This window comes from Oreochromis aureus, linkage group 20 (genome assembly GCF_013358895.1).
Source record: "Oreochromis aureus strain Israel breed Guangdong linkage group 20, ZZ_aureus, whole genome shotgun sequence".
NCBI classification, from domain to species: Eukaryota; Metazoa; Chordata; class Actinopteri; order Cichliformes; family Cichlidae; genus Oreochromis; species Oreochromis aureus.
Window position 1 is genome coordinate 34854989 of NC_052961.1, and position 20532 is coordinate 34875520.

Sequence of the window (20532 nt, forward strand, 5' to 3'; positions counted from 1 at the left end):
TAGTATACTCTGTGCATAAACTGTTTTGAAATGTCCTTGTTTAAAAAAAGAAAAAGCTTAATAAAATTATTAATTGTATTACACCAGTGACTTTATTGATTTGTCGTTGAAAATACAGAGTTAGCATTTTTATAAATCTATTGAAGCTTTGAAAATTATTACATTTCAACATTAAATGCAGTCAGAATTTATTTCAACTATCTTGTATGAAGCAAAGTTACTTGAAACTACAATTAATGAACAGGATTAGAGTTAACAAACCCACCATTTTAATTTCACTTATTTGGAACCTGTTTAGATGGTGCTGAATAAAGCTCCATTCATGAGTGCTACTAAGAAGCAGTAATGAAAAGCATCATCATCAGCCATTGTTGTTTCATTCACAAAAAGCTGAAGCTCATTTGCACATGTGTGTGCAATCGGGAGATGTTTGCTTTCATCGTGAATGAATGTTATTTTAGGAGCTGGTTGAAAACCTATGGCTGGAACCTTGCTGCTCCCGGTGGCAAAAGCCAAGATGTGACCAGGCCTCAAAGCCTTCACAAATGCCTCTTCATCCTTGGTAAGAGTCCTTTCTCCAAGTGCGTCTCTCAGCTCTTTATCTAAAAACAAAGAAAAACCCCCGTTAACCTGGGGACACTAAAATAGTTAAAGCTTGAGCTAACAACTAAATGATGACTAATGTAGTTATAAAAAATACAGAGGTTCTGTCTTTGCTTTGCTTGTCAGTTGTAAGCTTTCATACATCTTTATTCCTGTTTTGTGTGTGCATGTGACATAAAAAGACAAATTAAGTTTTACTTTAGTGTCCTGAATTGTTTCATGGCCAGACTACATTATATGTGAATTTCTGCTTACTTTCGACACACTGGAGAAATTCCCGAAATTTGACCACCATCAGCTCCTCTCTAACTCTTCTGTTGCTCCCAAGGACAGAATAGCTTGGCCTGAGAACCCCAGCAATTAAACTGGCTGTCAGATCTTTGTCCTCCCCCGATAGGTCAAGCAGAACACGCAAACTGGGGTTCTCTCTCAGGAGTGATAAAATCTAGACAGAAAAGTTTAAATAATGGTTAAATTCCAGTTTTAAATACAAAAAGTAGCTCACTCTAAATGTTTATTATAAAATAATGACCAATTGATACAGAAAAAATATAAATCTCACTCCACAGTAGGACAAGCCATCAGTTAGTTGATCGAAACAGCTTTGCCGTTGCAGGACTGCAAGGTATAGAGCTGCATTTTTCACAAACAGATCTTTATTGGCCATGGTGACTGTGAGTGGAAGACCTTCAACTTGGTATCGCCATGAGTCGCAGCAGCTGACTGCTTTCTCCAAATCATGTTGAGTTGTTGCATTTACAACCTAAATATTTAAGAAAAACACTTTAAATGTTTGTTTTTTCACCAGTGTACACAAATACTGCAGATGGTTCATTTTAATTGGACTCGAAACGTTTTTGTTTTGGTTTATTTGGCTGTATTTCACCAATAAAAATTTTTTTTAACAAAAAGGAAAATATAATACATGGAATTGCCTCTAATAACCAAAAGTGTATTTATTATATATTATAAAAGAAGACCAGAAGACTTGTGAATATAGGAAATATTACAATATTCTTGTTATAATATTGCAATTCACCTTTTTCAGATTCTCTCTTAACTCAGGGTCACCTATATCATCCGGTGTTAGGTGTACTTGAAGAATGTCTCCTGACTAGAGCTGGGCGATATGGACCAAAATTCATATCTCGATATTTTTTAGCTGGATGGCGATATAAGATATATATCTCGGTATTTTTTTAATCCCATAAAGTAAGAACAAAAAGAGAGTTCTTGGTCAAAGGTACTTGTCCCAGATGTCACACATGTGACTTTTATTAAGATACAACTGTAGATGTACATGAAAGAATTGTCAAAAATAAATTGTCAGCATTTATTAAATAATAATGCTCCATATTTTTTCTTTTCATACATAACAAAAAGCTAAAAATTGTAAACTAAATGTAAAATGTAAACTAAAAAGATGCAGATCTAAAATAACAAAGGCAACTTGCTCTTTAAAAAGTGCTTACACTGAAGTAAAGTTTTCTAAAGTGCTTCTTTGTGTGTATTCTTGAACAATCATCTGGTACTTTGTGCAAAAGAACAAAACATGTAAACTGAATGAAATTAACAAGATTCCATTCTTTGGTCAGTGGGTCTTTGTGCAAATCTCCAATGACAATAACAATATAGAAAGAACACAAACAATTGGCAAGACCAACTACTGTACAGCTTACAGATTTTGTGCTAGGAAAACTAATCTGTCAACAGTATCAGGCTTCAGGGATGCCCTGTGGCAGGTTACAATGTTTCCACTGCAACTAAAAGTCCTTTCAGAAGGGGAGCTGGTAGCTGGCACACAAAGGTATTTCTTGGCCAGGCGGCTCAGTGCTGGATAGGCAACTTCATGTTCCTTCCACCATTTGAGAGGGTCAGCATCACTCTCTACACAAACTGACAACAGGTAGCTAGAAAATTCATTTTCGATTGCCTCCCTTTTTGTGAAACCAGTGTTGGTGGCTGTGCTGGAAGAAGCTTGCCAGTGATCTCTTTTTCTTAGCTGTGTGTCCTACTGCTGCTTCTTCACGGTCTGCAGACTCAGGCACGGCTGGATCAGTCAGCTCAGACAAACACGTACCCTGATAGCTGAGCAGAGACTGCCTCCAAGATGAGTTTATGTTTTAGTGCATTAATCTTCTCACTTGGGATGTATTTCGCCCTGAACCGTGGATCCACAAAAGAAGCCATGTCAAACAGGTCACTGGTGGATGGATCTGCATATTTATTGTTGAGGTAATCCACAATGCGGGTCTTGATGGATTTACACAGCTCACTATCCTCCTCTCCAGGTGCCAGGAGACTAGTGTTAAACAGGTGTAGCACAGGTCTGACATACGACAGGGTCACATACTTCTCTCCTGAAAGTGCATCAGTGAAGTCCTGACAGGGTTTGAGAGCTTTCTGAACTGCCTCCAGGACCTCTATGTCCTGCCAAGTAGGGACTAGAGGTCTGGTTTTCATGTCGACAGAGAGGACTTTAGAAAGTGCTCTTTCCTGCTCCAGAACCCTCTCTATCATGACAAGCCTTGATCCCCAGCGAGTTGTTGCCTCTGTGAGTAGCTGGTGACTTGGAAGACCCAGCTGTATTTGCACTTCAGCCAGCTCTCTTCTCTTCCTCCAGCTGTAGGAGAAGCTGCTGACGACTTTCTTACACAGAGAAATAGCCCGGGTAATGCGGGCATCATCCATAGCATGTCCTGTGAAACACAAAATACAAACTTTTAAACTCACTTATGTTATGTTAAGATGCAAATCACTCAAAGGCAAATTAATATCCATCTCAGTTGTATAGAATGTGATGCATAAGACTTAACAACATTTGCAAAATGTGTCATGTATTGTATAACCTAGAAATGGTTCTAGTTAAACTATCTTGGTAAAATCACCAGCAAATGATTGGAACGTGTGTGTGTGTGTGTGTGTGTGTGTGTGTGTGTGTGATTTATTTATTTTTTTACACCTTTTAATCTCACTATGTATTTAAAAAATGTATCCCTGTCTTGTCTCAGCTGTGGTCCTCATTTAGTGTCACAGCTCAATCTAATACAAGCACAAATACACCCCAATATGTTTATTGGATTTAATAGGGAGGGATAGTTTATTTATTTATTCAACTAACTTTCGATTTCTAAGTGATAGATGTATATGCTGGCTATGACTTATAAAAATATTTGTCTTGTGGTCCATAGGCATGTTTAGCTCTGCAAGTGACTCTATACACTTTTCATTTATTAGCATTTTTTTTTTTTTTCAAATCAACAAATTCAGTATTGCACTCACCAATGGCCAGATGAAGTCTGTGACCAAAACACTGGATCCTCGGCCACTTGTTCAGTTGAACCGCCTTGACAATATTAGCCCCGTTGTCAGTTGTTATAGCAACCAGTCCCGTCGGGTTGAGCTTCCAGGTTTTGAGCACATCCTGCAGGGCTTCCGCTATATGCTCTCCGGTGTGGTCTTGAGGAAAGTAGCTGGTCTGGAGACAGGCAGTTTTCAGTTCCCAGTCTTCCATGAAATGTATAGTCACACTCATATATGGCTCGCACGTCCTGCTGGACCACATGTCGGTGGTCAGTGCGAAGTGAGACACTTTAGTGAGCTGGGCAGCGAGACTCTGTCTAACTTCAGTGTACATTTTTGGCAGTGCTTCTCTGGTGAAGTATTTCCGGCTAGGTAACTGGTATCTTCGGTCAAGAGTTTTTAGCAGCTGTATAAAGCCCTCTTGTTCCACAGTTGAGATGGGGACCATGTCTTTAGCAATATGATAGGCCACTGCTTTAGTAATTTCCCCCCACTTCTCACTTTTGGTATCATATGGCACTGCACGAGTATATGAGTGTTGTAAGGTGGTCTGTTTCACGGCAGGAACCTCGGAAGACTTTGCGGTCTGGGCTACAGCACGCAGTTTCACACACTCTTCATACTGCACTTTATGGCGCAGTTGTAAATGGTGGAAAAGATTAGTAGTGCTCGAACCTTTCGTTGCGACGCTTTTTCGACATTCTTTACAGATTACATTATTCTGCTGCTCATCTGACACTTTGAACCCGAACCATCTCCAAATAATTGAGCCATTGGTTTTCTTTTTTCCGACGAGCTCCTCTTCGCTAGCTCCTGTGTCCATCTTGTCGCCAACTGGAGGTGTAGCGATGGGGGAGGGGGTTTGTGTTCAGTGAGGGAGAGAGGCGGGGCAGACAAACCCAGACGAGAGAGAGGCAAAATAGCGGCTCCACAAGTGTAATTATAACGCAACATAGACTATATCGATACAAACGATATTGTCACATCTTATGTCTTGTATAAAAATATATCGATATTTTTAAAAAAAATCGATATATCGCCCAGCACTACTCCTGACACAATGTAGTCTACTACATGTGGAGAGAGAAAGGCTGGTGCTTCTCCACCTTGCACTATTATCGTGGACAACATCCTGCCAATGGTTCATATATTCCATTTTGCAAGTGTAGGATGTTAAATTTCAGTGTGCATCCATTTGGTGTAGCTGAAAAATAACACACAAAAAGTATATTCTGTGCAGACGCCAACTGATATCTTGAGATTGACAGACAAAAATGTATTACTTTTTTTTTTTACTGTTTGTTAAGAGATTTTCAAATGTTTCAAGTATTATTCCCACTTTCATTTGTATGTTATTGAAAGTTTATCTTTAATTTCAGTGTTAATAGTTGTTTACCCATTTATTCTTTCCATTTAATCGTATTTTATGATTTTACTGTTTCACTGAAGTGAAGCTTAAATGAAAGACAAAAGCATAGTGTTCTCAGATATGATTCACCCAGTACATCTCCTCTGTACCTGGCTCTCTACGAGCCGTTTCACTCCCAGGAAGGGGAGAGCAGGACGTTCTTATCTATACACTCCCAAATAGCAAGAGGGGTTCAGAATCACACACACACACTCTGAGATCATACAGCCACACACACACACACTCTGAGATCATACACACACACCCACACATACTCTGAAACGCTATAAATAAAGAACTGCCGCATACGCTGGTTGTGAGCCTGAGACAGCAGCGCTCACCCAGCGTCTTGCACGTTGTTACCATCTAAACTGTCTTGAGTGTCTTTATTTCGCCTGAAGAATGTCTTGTTTAAATATTTACTCCTTACATTTATTTGGTCCTTCGAGCCGGATTGGACATTGAATTTTAACTAATTTTGTGCTCCAACAGAGTGACCTCGTCGTTTCCTGGATTCGTGAACCCACGCTGCAAAGTCTGCAGACAGCCTGTTTCTAGTGAAACAGTAAAGACCAACTACGTGAATTCGCCGTTGGCCAGCGTTTTTAGCAAGAGGTCCACGATCCCAGGGAGCGAGGAGGATTCTCTCTGACCGGCATTTTCATCTGAACCAGGTGAATATAAACACTCAAGAACACATTGCGGCTAACATCGGTTTTTAGATTGACACGGTTCTTAAAAGACTCGTCCTTTAAGGACTGGAAGTCAGGGATCTCACTCTTACGAGTGAAAGGACTCGCCTGTAAGACGGAACTGGCAGTCCCCTGGGGGACTCGTTCCGCAATTAAAAGGCTGGAAGTCAGGGATCTCACTCTCACGAGTGAATGAAAATAAAGGGATCTCACTCTCACGAGTGAATGAAAATAAAGGGATCTCACTCTCACGAGTGAATGAAAATAAAGGGATCTCACTCTCACGAGTGAATGAAAATAAAGGGATCTCACTCTCACGAGTGAATGAAAATAAAGGGATCTCACTCTTACGAGTGAATGAAAATAAAGGGATCTCACTCTCACGAGTGAATGAAAATAAAGAACGTGTCAATTAAAATAGGATTATAGTACCGCGTGTGAAGTTTATGTGTTGTTGAAGAGTGAGTGACCTTTTGAATAGAAACAACAGGTTTCTGCACCACTCTTACTGTTTCCTGTGTTGACCGATGTACTGGTGAGAAGGGGTCAAAGGTTGCGCTTCAACGCATAAAATTAAGGCCGCCCTGGGTCTAGACCAGGGTAGAAGGCTGCCTTAATAACCTCCCCCGACTCTAATATCAGCGAAGGTCACACAGAGTGTATGTTGGCAGTATTAATAAATAAAAGCAAAACAAGGTGTTTCCAAATGTGACGTGTCCTGAAAGGGGAACCATTTTTAAGCTGCAGCCTATGCCCAGAAGAACGCGCAGCGCAACGAGAAACAAAGAAGTGGAGAACAATGCTGCACCTTCATACCTAACAACACTGCAGCTGACGGCAGTCTGACCAGAGCCCTGGAAAGACTGAAGACCCTGAACGAGAGAATGAAAGAACATTCTGGAGTGGACACTTCCATGTGGGACAGCTGGATGAACATGTTTGGAAAGTACCGCAGCCTAGTGTCATCAATCCTAGTGTCAATAGCTGTTTTTGCAGCCATATTGACCCTATGTGGCTGTTGTTGTATTCCCTGCATAAGATCCATGATCAACAAACTGATAGCCACAGCTATTACACCGGACCCTGTCGGCCAAAAAGAAATTATGACACTGCTGGAGCACGCCGACACTAACTCAAACACCGACGACGACGAGGATGAAGAAAACAACCTGTAAATAAAAGAAAAAGACACTCCTGTTAATAATGAAGCAACAGTTAAAATGCACTGTCAAGAGACTGTATGCTGATAAAAGTTAAAATGTGTAAAACAAATTAACAACAGGAGGGATATGTTAAGAGATTTTCAAATGTTTCAAGTATTATTCCCACTTTCATTTGTATGTTATTGAAAGTTTATCTTTAATTTCAGTGTTAATAGTTGTTTACCCATTTATTCTTTCCATTTAATCGTATTTTATGATTTTACTGTTTCACTGAAGTGAAGCTGAAGTAAAGACAAAAGCATAGTGTTCTCAGATATGATTCACCCAGTACATCTCCTCTGTACCTGGCTCTCTACGAGCCGTTTCACTCCCAGGAAGGGGAGAGCAGGACGTTCTTATCTATACACTCCCAAATAGCAAGAGGGGTTCAGAATCACACACACACACTCTGAGATCATACAGCCACACACACACACACTCTGAGATCATACACACACACCCACACATACTCTGAAACGCTATAAATAAAGAACTGCCGCATACGCTGGTTGTGAGCCTGAGACAGCAGCGCTCACCCAGCGTGCGCACGTTGTTACCATCTAAACTGTCTTGAGTGTCTTTATTTCGCCTGAAGAATGTCTTGTTTAAATATTTACTCCTTACACTGTTTCAGACACACAGAAGATAACATAACAGATTTATTATCTGTAGTCATTTATTAACTTGTTAATGTTCTGTCAAACAATGTTCAGATCAGGTGGTTGTTGCGTTTGTAACATTATAAAAACGAGTGTCGTCAACAAGCCTTTAGGGCTTGAGTAAGTAAGTTAGTTAGTCTATGAAATCATATTACCTTCAAAAGCACCACTGTCCTGAAAGATGGCCTTCACCAGTAAACGGAAAAACTCCCGCCTTGGCCCCCCAAGGTCAGCAGCATCTTCCTCTGTATCATGTTCATCGCTTGCAAATGTGACATAAAGCATCTCACAGCTTTCTGCAAACTTGGGTCTCTTGAACTGACGCAAAGCAGTCGACCACACATTGGCTCGACTGATATGGAGTTGTCTTGTTCCTGGTGTAATGACTTTCTCACTATGAGCTCTAAGAAGACCTTCAATTTCTTCTTTGCTGAGCTTCTTAAAAGACCTATATAAAAAAGGGACAATGACAAACAGATCTTGGGGAAAAATGGAAATTTGCTGTACATTTGACTCAAGTGCACAGAGTTACAACAGATAATTATGTTGTGATAGTCCATATTAAATTAGTCAGAAATGAGCAATTACCTTTGTAATTGTGTAACTTCAAAAAAAATGATGCAAGTAAAGATGCAAATAAGATATTCAATTATCAAAGGTTACTTTCAAATCCTACCTTGAAATATGAACTTCACTTTGTCTATCAGACTCTTCTAGGAGGCTACGCTGAATTGCCTCTTCAAGAGCTTCATCTTCCTCCAGAAAAATAGGGCTAAGTAGACAAGAGATATTAGAAATCATAAAACATGTCAGCCTTGAAGAATTTCTCACACTACATCATTAAAAAAACAAAACAAAACAAAAAAACCCCAAACATGCAAATTGGAAACCTGCATCGAAACAATATCCTAAACAACATCTAAAATGAAGGATGTCTTTAACCCCTAGACAACAGCTTACACAAATTCTGCCACATTATATGGAAACATCTGCTGTCCCTCTGCCTGTCCCTCATTTTCACTCTCCTGAATGCAGCCCTCTGTTTCCTGATGCTTGGCCTCACTTTCACCTGGTGTTGTAGGCAACGCATGATGCACTGAACAAAGGAAAGAAGGTCAGCATGACTTGCTTCATAATGTTAACAGAGCCTTTGTATATCCTTATATTAGTTCAAGTGAAAGTTGGGCACATATTCCTCCTTGGCTGTAATCACCTGTGATAATCCGTAAACATTAAAATCGGACAAATTAATGATGTCTCATCAAACAAGCCTCCCAGGAATTATTACTCACTGCAGTAACAAAATCTAACTGGTCATTGAGCTTAGAACCTCACTAGGTTTTCATTCACGCCACATACCTCGTCTTCTCCGGCAGACTGGACTTTCAAAGTCACTATCAGACAGCTCTTCTGGTTCCTCCTGAGGGAAAAGAAAGCATGTTCTACATAAAATCAAATACAGTTGCACCAAATCACTGGTAACACAGAGGCACATGGCTGCACTAAAAACTGTTTACACCTGCTATAAGTGCAATATTAATTAATACAATTAATAAAATTATGTTAAGGGAACAGACTAACTTTTTAGACAATAAATATTTCTGCACTGCAATATAAAATGTTTACCTGTGCAGGTTTTTGTATCCCTGCCATTATATAGAGGCAGGTGGAGGAACAAATCGAGCCAACTTCTTGGCCACCCCAAAGAAAACTGCTAGAAACATTTGGTTTCATTAGTCGTTTACATCCTCTAATTGTACTCAAATACTCAAAAGGGAATGTCTGGCCAGTTGACAGTGCAAATGTTGTTCTGAAGATTGCTGCTATTTCTTCTCTAAGTTGTGCTTTAGACCAGTCAGATGTAAAGGAGATCTTCCCAATAAGGCCATCTTGTGCTAGTTTTGCTCTTGAATCTCCTCTCAGTATGAGAAACGTTGATGCTGAAGACAAGGGCAAGCACACGACATCTTTTGTATAGTGTTTGCAGGTCTTGTTTTTTCTCACAAAATGTGAGCGCGTAGCATGAGCTTGAGGAACTGATGGAAGAGGAACCTGAAATGAATTCAAACACAGATACAGATAGACACCTATGCATTACAATAGACTCAGACCATCTTACTATTGTCTACCCATTACACAGAAAACTGAACCTTTTGTATCTTGTAGATTAGCATTTGGTGATTGTTGGTCAAGTTGGTGATTCAGTCCCCAGGTGCTCTAATCTACAGCTCCCAATGGGTTTATCTGAGTATGTGTGAAAGGATTTTGTTTATTATTCAAATATGCTTTGCTTGTGTTTGTGTAAACTCTGAATGACGATTCACCCTGATAAACATGAAGCCTTGCCTATGCTTATCATATGCCTGTGAAGACAAGTTCCTGTGTAAAGAGGAACGGAAAGTTCCACTTAAGCAGATGTTTAGTATAGTATGAACAGAACGTTTTAGCAAGATATGCATTTGTCTGTTAAGCAATCTATATTCTTTAGCAAGATATGCATTTGCAATCTATATTCTGAGAACAGGCGGAGACTGCCTCCGCCCTGTTGAGTAACCTACGTGCCTACATAACCTGCAATAAAGAAGAGTACTGGGTGACTCTCTCTCGAGAGTTCACCCATGTACATGTGATTGATTATATTGTCTCACTGTGTCTCTGTTTTACTTTGGCAGCCTTCTATTTGGGAGATTTCCCCCGACAGTATGACTGTGTGCGAATGTTGGACAGAAAAAGTGCTTGTATTAATCTGTGCCTGTGAATGGGTAAATGAGATGTGTTGTATAAAGTGCTTTGAGCACTCAATTAGAGTAGGAAAGGCCTGCAGTTAGGTCAATGTGTATTTGGACCCTAACAAGTTTTATTTTGTTGCCCATTTACTGAAACATTTTCCAATCATAATTATATCATGAACATGATGTGCAGACTCAGCTTTAATTTAGGGTATCCATAGTAAAATGATGATGTCATTACCAATTAAGCAGATAAAAGGCCTGGAATTGATTTGAGACGTAGTGTTTGCATTTTGAAAATTTTGCTGTGAACAGACAACATGCGGTCAAAGAGAACATAACAGAAAAAAGAAAATTAAGAAATTAATATAGCCACTACAGTGACCATCAAAACAATGAAAAATATTGACGTAAAATTTATTTTGCGACACCACAGAATAAATGATAGTGTATAATATGAAATGATAGATGTTTTTATAGCGTCATATTGAACGGCCCTAATACAGAGGGTTCACTGCAAGGTGCAAGCCACTCATAAGCCTCAAGAATAGAAAGGCTAGAATGGACTTAACAAAAAACAAAACAAAAAAAACATCTAGTAAAAGCCAGCAAAATTTTGGAAAAACATTCTTTGGACAGATAAAACCAAGATCAACCTCTACCAGAATGATGGCAAGAAAAAAGTATGGAGAAGGTATGGAACGACTCATGATCCAAAGCATACCACATCATCTGTAAAACATGGCAGAGGCAGTGTGATGGTTTGGGCATGCATGGCTGCCAGTGGCACTGGTAGTGTTTACTGAATATGTGACACAGGACTGAAGCAGCTGAATGTGTTCAGAGACATACTTGTCTGCTTGAGTCCAGCTAAAAGTAGTCACAATGATTGGGTAGCATTTAATAATAAAAATGGAAGATGACCCAAAACATACAGTCAAAGCACCGCATGACTTTATTAAAGTAAAGAAATAGAATATTCTTGAATGGCCAAGTCAGTCACTGGATTTTAACCCAATTGAGGATACATTTCACTTGTTGAAGACTGAATTTAGGACAGAAAGGCCCACAAACAAACAGCAACTGAAAGCCAGTGCAGTAAAGGCCTGGCAGAGCCTTAGTAAGGAGGAATGCCAGCATCTGGTGGTGTCCATGACTTCAAGACTTCAGGCTGTCATTGCCAACAAAGGGTTTTGAATAAAGTAATAGAAATGATCATTTTATTTTCAGTTATTTAATTTGTTTAATTTCTTTAGAGCCTCTGAAATGATAGGATTGTGTTTACAAATTACTTTTTTCCCCTCACATTTTTATGCAATCATTTCGTCCAGCCCATTGAATTAAAACTTAAAGTCTGCACTTCAACTGCATTGGAGTCGTTTCATTTTTAATTCATTCTGGTAATGTACAGAAGCAACATTAGAAAATGTGTCTGTGTCAAAATATTTATGAACCTGACTGTATATCAAAACCAGTCAGCTAAATGATATGTGTAAGAAGGCCTACCGAGCGGTACGGTATCCCAGTGGAGACGGCAGGTCTACTTGGTCCAGGTGCATTGCTGGATTCCTAAGGAAACATTTACATCAAGAATGACTGTTACCTACCAAATAAATAAATAGAGTTGTATGATGTTCGATCTCTGTCTGCTGCCTACCAAATGAAATAATTGAGGACTAGCTAAGTAATTTAGCTTTGCTAGTTTTGCTAACACTGCTATCAACCCGTCCAAAATGCTATACAATGAACTTACCAAGTGCTGCGGCGTTTGTGAGGTTGAGGGTGCACTACCGCTGAATCGTTGGATGGCCGACAAAACGGCTCTTCCAATGTTTTCAGCTAAATCGCTGGACATGCTGGTAGGGAACAGGTGAAGCAGCTCATGGCAGTGAAAAGTGACCGTGAGAGGAGCGCAGACACACAACCTGAACACGACCGGCACACTTTAGCGCGGGAGGTTTTCTTGAAGCTTTTATTTTGGTATTTCCGATGACCCATATATAAATTTGCATATTAGCTAAATATTTAGTTTCCCATAACATTTAGATTTAACATTTAACATTTAGATTTAACATTTAGATTTATATATAATATTTAGATTTAACATTTAGATTTATATATAATATTTAGATTTAACATTTAGATATATATATAATATTTACATTTAACATTTACATTTAGATATAATATTTACATTTAACATTTAGCATTTAGATTTAACATTTAAAATTTTACTAAATGTTGTAAAAAATGACTCGAAAAAACATGTTTTTGTAAGATTTAGAGCTAAATGTGGAAAAATGTTGCCGTTAATTTCGGCATGTTTCAGTTTACAAACGGCGCCCCATAGTAAACTGATTATAGCCCCGATTTGCAGACTCTGTGCGCAGAGGTTCAGGAGCAGAAGTCCCATTGTAAACAAATCACGGCAGACCCGATGATGTTTCCATGAACATGCTTTTCAGCATCTCTTTATTGAGCACTTTTCACACACGGTTGCTGTACGCATACAGCCGGCTGTAGCTTTTCAGCTCACAGCCCGACATACACCACCAACAACACAACAGCACAGATAGCGCAGACGTAAAGGCAGCGAGAGGTGATTGCGGGTGCCGCTCAGGTGCGTCCGCCTCCCCTGCAGCGGCGCTGCAAACCACGCCCCGCCGCACGCATTAACCAGGTAAAATACATATTTAGGCAGAATTTTGCAAATATCTATTTTTCATTTTTCAGCAACATAGTGCTTTTTTCCAATTATTTTTTAAGAGTCAGGTCAAGGCTCCAACAGCCCAAAGGCGATATAAGGGTGGCGGCTGACAACAGTTTTTGTTTGCTACATGGATCATTTTAGTTCAGGTTGGTGTCTTTGCTTTTGTTATATTTCCCGACTTCAAAATGTGTTGATTACATAAATATAATTTAATTTTCTCTGTAGCACTTCATGGATTTCATAAGCAGCACACCTTAGTTGTTCACACAAAGCATAAAGATAAAAAACAATATATACAGTGTTATCTTCATTTTAGATGTCAAAAAGTATTTGCGGCTCCCAGTGTTTTCTTTTGCATGGAAACCGGGTCCAAGTGGCTCTTTGGGTGTAAAAGGTTGCTGACCCCTGAGTTAGTGATTACTGTGGTGAATTTTTCAGGTATTGTCACCATCACTTCATAGCCGGTTTAACACATGCACTGTGGCCGTGACCATCATCACAGAGGACCAGAGGCTCACGTGTTGGACCAAGTGCGGAGACGGTTGAGTTAGCTTTACACAGTCCTTTTATTTTTGCACCAAGCACAAAGTAACAACTTGGCACGGGAACGTGGCAAAATGTTTAGTGTGAACACGAAGTAAGGTAAAATCACAAAAGACGGAAGTGACGGATAAGGTAAGCGACTCATGTTGTAACCAGTGATGGGAATAACGGCGTTACAAGTAACGGCGTTACTAACGGCGTTACTTTTTTCAGTAACGAGTAATCTAACTAATTACTATTCCTATCGTTACAACGCCGTTACAGTTACTAACAAGGAAACGCGGTCCGTTACTATTTTTCAACAAACAGACGGTTGAAGCTGTGTTCAGTTTACAGCATCTTATATCAGCTGCAGGAAGTAGCTGTAAGTAATCTGGACGCTACAGCTTTAAGCAGCTGCGCGCTCCCGCGGACGGTAATCACGATCACACAACACCTGGAGCTCAGGGGGCAAAACAATCGAGTGCTGCTGTTTGACTGAAGAAGAATAAAGTAGTCGTGGTAAGTCAATCACGTGACCACTTAAAGACAAAGCAACAAGGTGATATATACCAGTTTATAAACTGTGTCGATAGGCCACGTAAAACCAGAGTCATGATAAACAAGATATACGCGGCGTTTTTTCCTCAACAGTTTCGCCACGTTAGCGCTAGCAAGCACTCTCTGCTTATGAGCAAAAAAACAAAACAAAACAGGGGAAGTTTTAGGAGTGACGGAGAGAGAGAGAGAGAGAGCGCAGAAAAAGAGAGAGAGCGAGTTTTGAGATGTGAGAGATTTGTGACGTTTAGCGTGTTTGGAGTGTGTAGTTAATGTGTTGTCTTGTGTAGTTAGTGTGTAGTGTTGTGGATAGTTTTGTGTTGTGTGTCAGAACAATGAGGCGACTGCTGTCTCCAGGTAGAAACAGGAGTGATACACCTGCTGCTGTCAGACCTGCAGGTATCAGGCTGTGATGTTCTCCTTTATAGTGGACACAAAATATTTTTTTGCAGTGGCACAAATAATTTGTGTGGCATCTTATTGAAGAACAGCTGATTGTTCTGTAAATAGTTTGAAATGGTTATTTTTAAAAAGGGTAAAAGGTAAATGGATACAAATAACTTTGTTGTTTGCAAAACTTGTGCATAGGATTTTAACATTGACAATTAATATTTGCATTTGCAAGCAAATAGTTTTTAAGGTAAAATGTGGAGGGAAAATCAAGAGTAGTAAAAAAATGGCCAATTATACCCTGGACCCCAGAGGGTTAAACGTTCTTTGTTTTTTTTTAGGTAACGCAATAGTTACTTTTCCAAGTAATTAATTACTTTTAGAATATTGTAACTCAGTTACTAACTCAGTTACTTTTTTGAAGAAGTAACTAGTAACTATAATTGAATTACTTTTTCAAAGTAACTTGCCCAACACTGGTTGTAACTGACGTCAGACGCCGGAGATTTTGGCAGAAAATTAAAGCGAATGGTAGTTTAGAATTGAACAAATTCCTTTAAGCTTCAGTATTACCAAATACACTTATCAATTGTCTTATAACTAACAACATTTGTCTAAATCATCTTCAACACCCTGGAGAACAACAGGGAGAGTTTAGAGGCTCTCCAAGATTACATTGATCAGTGCTTCCAGGATCTCATGATGAAGAAGGCCCAGAGTGCATCTTCCCCGGCCAAACTTGAGACGCCGTCGTCGAAAAGATGTCGCCCGGCAGATTCCCCCGGCACAACATCGCCAGCCGGCAAAGATATTGCCGACACACTGGAGTCAATCGACAAGCGATTGTCCAGTTTCGACGCAAGGCTGTCCTTGGTGGAGATTCTTCACCGGGAATTTAAATCCTTGCGAGAATCCCTGGAGTTCAGCCAGCAGCAGGTGGAAACGCTCGCCGCTGAAAATGCCACGCTAAGGGAGTCGGTGAAATGTCTCACAGACAATGTTACCCAGCTCAATAGAGAAAATAAAAAAATAAAAGAGACAGTTATTGATCTACAAGCTCGTAGCATGCGTGATAACCTGGTATTTTCTGGTATTCCAGAAGCCGCTGGAGAGGACGCGGAGACCACGGTAAAAAGCTTCATCAAAACCCACCTGAAGCTGCCGGAGGACACGGTGAAGAACATCGTCTTCGATAGGGTGCATCGCCTTGGCCCTATTCGGGCTGCGGCCGGGAGACCACGTCCTATCGTGGCCAAATTTGGCCACTTCAAACAAAAGGAACATGTGAAAAGCCGCGGCAGGGAATTAAAAGGAACGGACTTCAGCGTGAACGACCAGTTCCCCAAAGAGATCCTGGAACGACGCAGGGTCCTCTTCCCAATCCGACGCGCTTCATCCAGAAGGGCTCCCGCTGCTGTCATCGCTGTGGACCGGCTGTGCGTGGACGGACAGCTCCACCGCGACCCGACATCACTCCGTGGCTGTATTAACTTCACACCAGATAAGAATCCGCTACACCCTTTCCCCATCCACTCACACTAACTTGCATTAACATCTGTTTAACTTACTAGTATCAAATCGCATCTTAAGTGTGATATCATAGCAGTATTTACACCGTCACTCTCCGTCAATGGTTTGATTGGAATGTTTCCAGTTTTGTTTTCTTCTCTTTTTTTCTTCCTCTTTTTCCCCCTCTTGTTTTTATGCTGCTCACCCTTGTCCTTGGTTTCTTTCTTTCTTTTTTCTTTCACTGCTTCGATCACCTGCTTCCACACTCATCCACGAACAACATCCTTTATTTTGACACATATGCACAGCACGATCACGCACAGTCATGCGCTCAACGGCAGCACATTTACATCAGTCAGACAGCGCACACAGCCCTACAGGATACACACACTTAAGCCAAGCGTACTCATATTAGAAACATATGAGAAACATTGAACAAAATACGCAAAACAAAACTAGAATTAAATGAGATAATTGATAAAAAAAAACAAAATTCTTAGTACAAAGACTACGCTTACATAATTATGAACATAATAATAAATCCGGTCAATTTTTAGCCAACCAGCTAAAAATAAATAAAGAAAAAACAACTATATGTGCTGTTCAAGATTCATCTGGGAACACAATATATGACCCGAAACAAATAAACAACATTTTCAGGGATTTCTATAAAACGTTGTATTCACCACAAATAAACCCATCTAAAAAAGAAATTGATCAGTTTTTAGACAACATAACTCTCTCAAAATTATTAGACTCTCAAGCAATTGCACTGGATTCGCCACTGACATCAGGTGAACTCCAGGAAGCCCTGATAAGTATGCCCAATAATAAGGCTCCAGGTCCAGACGGCTTTCCTGCAGAATTCTACAAAGAATTCTGGACGATTCTAGCACCAGTTTTTTACAGAACGTTGTTGGAAATCAAAGAAAATGGCAGACTTCCATCAAATATGAATTCTGCAAACATTAATCTCCTGCTAAAACCAGGCAAAGACCCTGTATATCCCTCAAGCTATCGTCCAATATCCCTTATAAATGTAGACCTTAAAATAATCTGCAAAGCTCTCTCAAAGAGACTAGAGAAAATAACCCTCCTCTTAATTCATTCTGACCAAACTGGTTTCATAAAAGGTAGGCGCTCATCAACAAATACATGTAGATTACTTAATTTGATAGACTACTCATACAGTAAAAACCTTGAAACTACAATATTTTCTTTAGATGCAGAAAAAGTGTTTGACAGAGTTAACTGGAAATTTCTATTTGCAACTTTACACAAATTTGGTTTTGGATCTTCTTTCATTAACTGGTTAAAAATATTATATAATTCCCCAACAGCTTGTGTCAGAACAAATGACCAGACATCCTCCAGCTTCTGTCTCCTGAGGGGCACCAGGCAGGGATGCCCACTCTCCCCGTCACTGTTTGCAATTTTTATTGAACCACTAGCAGCAGCAATTAGACAGAATTCAGTAATTAAGGGCATAAAATGCAAGAACGTGGAACATAAAATCAGCCTTTATGCGGATGATGTGTTACTCTTTCTCCAAAATTCACAAACCAATATCTCTGGGGTGATTGAACTGATAAACTCTTTTGCAAGAATATCAGATTACTCAATTAACTGGTCAAAATCTACAGTCCTTCCGATTAATTGCTCCTTCCATAATTCCTCTTCTACTCCACTGCAATCGGAAATATAAAATATTTAGGTATTAATGTTTCTCCCAAGCTTGCAGATCTAACTAAATTAAACCATATCCCACTTTTAAAGAAAGTAGAAGGTGATCTGGCTAGGTGGAAATGTCTACCCATATCACTCATGGGAAGGGTTGCCGCTATAAAATGATGGTATTACCAAAAATAAATTATTTATTCTCAATGATCCCAACTAAACCGCCATAAGATTGGTTCAGATCTCTAGATTCATATATGTCCAAATTCCTTTGGAAAAATAAGCCCCCACGTATAAGCTTAAAAACATTACAAAAGACCAAGGATAAAGGAGGATTAGAACTACCTAACTTTCAGCACTACTTCTTAGCCAACAGGCTTCAGTTTATCTCAGGATGGCAAAAACATACCCTCTTAGATGAACCTTGGCTAGATGTAGAACAAGCAATAATCTAGAGATTTCAGATCTACCATTTATCAGCTCAAACATCCAACGACATGAATGCTTCAAAAGCATCAACATCAGCTCTTCTCTGACAGCATGGTGGGAGTTTCTGAAGTTGACAGAGTCTCCATTAATCCCATGCAAACGTACACCTATCTGGAACAACCCTGACATATTACAAAACAATAATATGATAAACTTTTCAGATTGGAGTGGTAAAGGAATCAAATATTTAGAACATGTACTAGAAGGAACAGAATTTATTTCTTTTGACAGACTAGTTACACAATATGGGATCAACAAGAAAAGATTTTTAGAATATCAACAAATTAAATCCATAATAAAAAAGAGATTTAAACGGGTCAAGTTGAACTACAAACGCCACCAAGTGTGGTTCAATTTCTTACTCTTAAAACCCCCAAATTACTGTCCAAAATATACAGAATGCTTTCTAAAACAGATGAATCAATATCACTTCCTATTGCAAAATGGGAAGCGGATTTATCAGTTAACTTTGACCAAAACTTCTGGTCTCAGATTTGCTTAAAAATCTTTCATCTAATTAGAAATCCCAGTCTTCAATTAATTCAATACAAAATACTACATAGAGTACACTATACAGGTCATCGGATGTTCAAGATGGGCTTTATGTCTACCAACAACTGCTCACACTGCCAAACCAATTCACCGGACAATTATATCCACGCTCTATGGTTCTGTCCACCAGTTCAGAAGTTTTGGCGCGAGATATGTGAAGACTTATCAAAGTGTCTGAAATGTAACATTCCAGCCTCCCCTTTAGTGTGTTTGTTGGGCAGCTTAGATAATGTCACTACGGAAAAGAATATAGCCCGTATGGTTTTCACTGCCCTATGCATAGCCAAGAAAACAGTCCTCATGAACTGGAAAAATAAAAATAATCTTAATTCTAACCAATATAGAAATTACAGTGGCTTGCAAAAGTATTCGCCCCCCTTGAACTTTCCCACATTTTGTCACATTACAGCCACAAACATAAATCAATGTTACTGGAATTCCAGGTGAAAGACCAATACAAAGTGGTGCACACGTGAGAAGTGGAATGAAAATCATACATGATTCCAAACATTTTTTACAAATAAATAACTGCAAAGTGGGGTGTGCGTAATTATTCAGCCCCCTGAGTCAGTACTTTGTAGAACCACCTTTTGCTGCAGTTACAGCTGCCAGTCTTTTAGGGTATGTCTCTACCAGCTTTGCACATCTACAGACTGAAATCCTTGCCCATTCTTCTTTGCAAAACAGCTCCAGCTCAGTCAGATTAGATGGACAGCGTTTGTGAACAGCAGTTTTCAGATCTTGCCACAGATTCTGGATTGGATTTAGATCTGGACTTTGACTGGGCCATTCTAACACATGGATATGTTTTGTTTTAAACCGTTCCATTTTTCCCCTGGCTTTATGTTTAGGGTCGTTGTCCTGCTGGAAGGTGAACCTCCGCCCCAGTCTCAAGTCTTTTGCAGACTCCAAGAGGTTTTCTTCCAAGATTGCCCTGTATTTGGCTCCATCCATCTTCCCATCAACTCTGACCAGCTTCCCTGTCCCTGCTGAAGAGAAGCACCCCCAGAGCATGATGCTACCACCACCATATGTGACAGTGGGGATGGTGTGTTCAGAGTGATGTGCAGTGTTAGTTTTCCGCCACACATAGCTTTTTGCATTTTGGTCTCATCTGACCAGAGCACCTTCTTCCACATGTTTGCTGTGTCCCCCACATGGCTTGTGGCAAACTGCAAACGGGACTTCTTATGGTTTTCTGTTAACAATGGCTTTCTTCTTGCCACTCTTCCATAAAGGCCAACTTTGTGCAGTGCACGACTAATAGTTGTCCTATGGACAGATTCCCCACCTGAGCTGTAGATCTCTGCAGCTCATCCAGAGTCACCATGGGCCTCTTGGCTGCATTTCTGATCAGCGCTCTCCTTGTTCGGCCTGTGAGTTTAGGTGGACGGCCTTGTCTTGGTAGGTTTACAGTTGTGCCATACTCCTTCCATTTCTGAATGATGGCTTGAACAGTGCTCCGTGGGATGTTCAAGGCTTGGGAAATCTTTTTGTAGCCTAAGCCTGCTTTAAATTTCTCAATAACT

The 20532-nt window shown here is 39.9% G+C and overlaps 1 protein-coding gene across 3 annotated transcripts; it reads right to left on the reverse strand.

The window, feature by feature from the left end:
* Positions 1-207: 207 nt before the first annotated feature.
* On the reverse strand, positions 208-12553 carry LOC120435072. 3 transcript variants are annotated; one of them, XM_039603935.1, is made up of 11 exons: positions 12350-12553; positions 12103-12165; positions 9494-9919; positions 9227-9287; positions 8828-8963; positions 8544-8639; positions 8023-8315; positions 4959-5110; positions 1643-1713; positions 859-1027; positions 208-602 (listed from the first exon to the last, which is right to left on the reverse strand). In XM_039603935.1, exons 1-8 carry the CDS (start codon positions 12449-12451, stop codon positions 5022-5024), a joined length of 1266 nt encoding a protein of 421 aa, XP_039459869.1. In that variant the 5' UTR covers positions 12452-12553; the 3' UTR covers positions 208-602; positions 859-1027; positions 1643-1713; positions 4959-5021. The 3 variants fall into 3 exon arrangements, with proteins under 3 accessions (XP_039459869.1, XP_039459868.1, XP_039459870.1); XM_039603934.1 differs by having other exon boundaries at positions 859-1031; XM_039603936.1 differs by lacking the exons at positions 1643-1713; positions 4959-5110 and having other exon boundaries at positions 859-1048.
* Positions 12554-20532: the final 7979 nt, after the last annotated feature.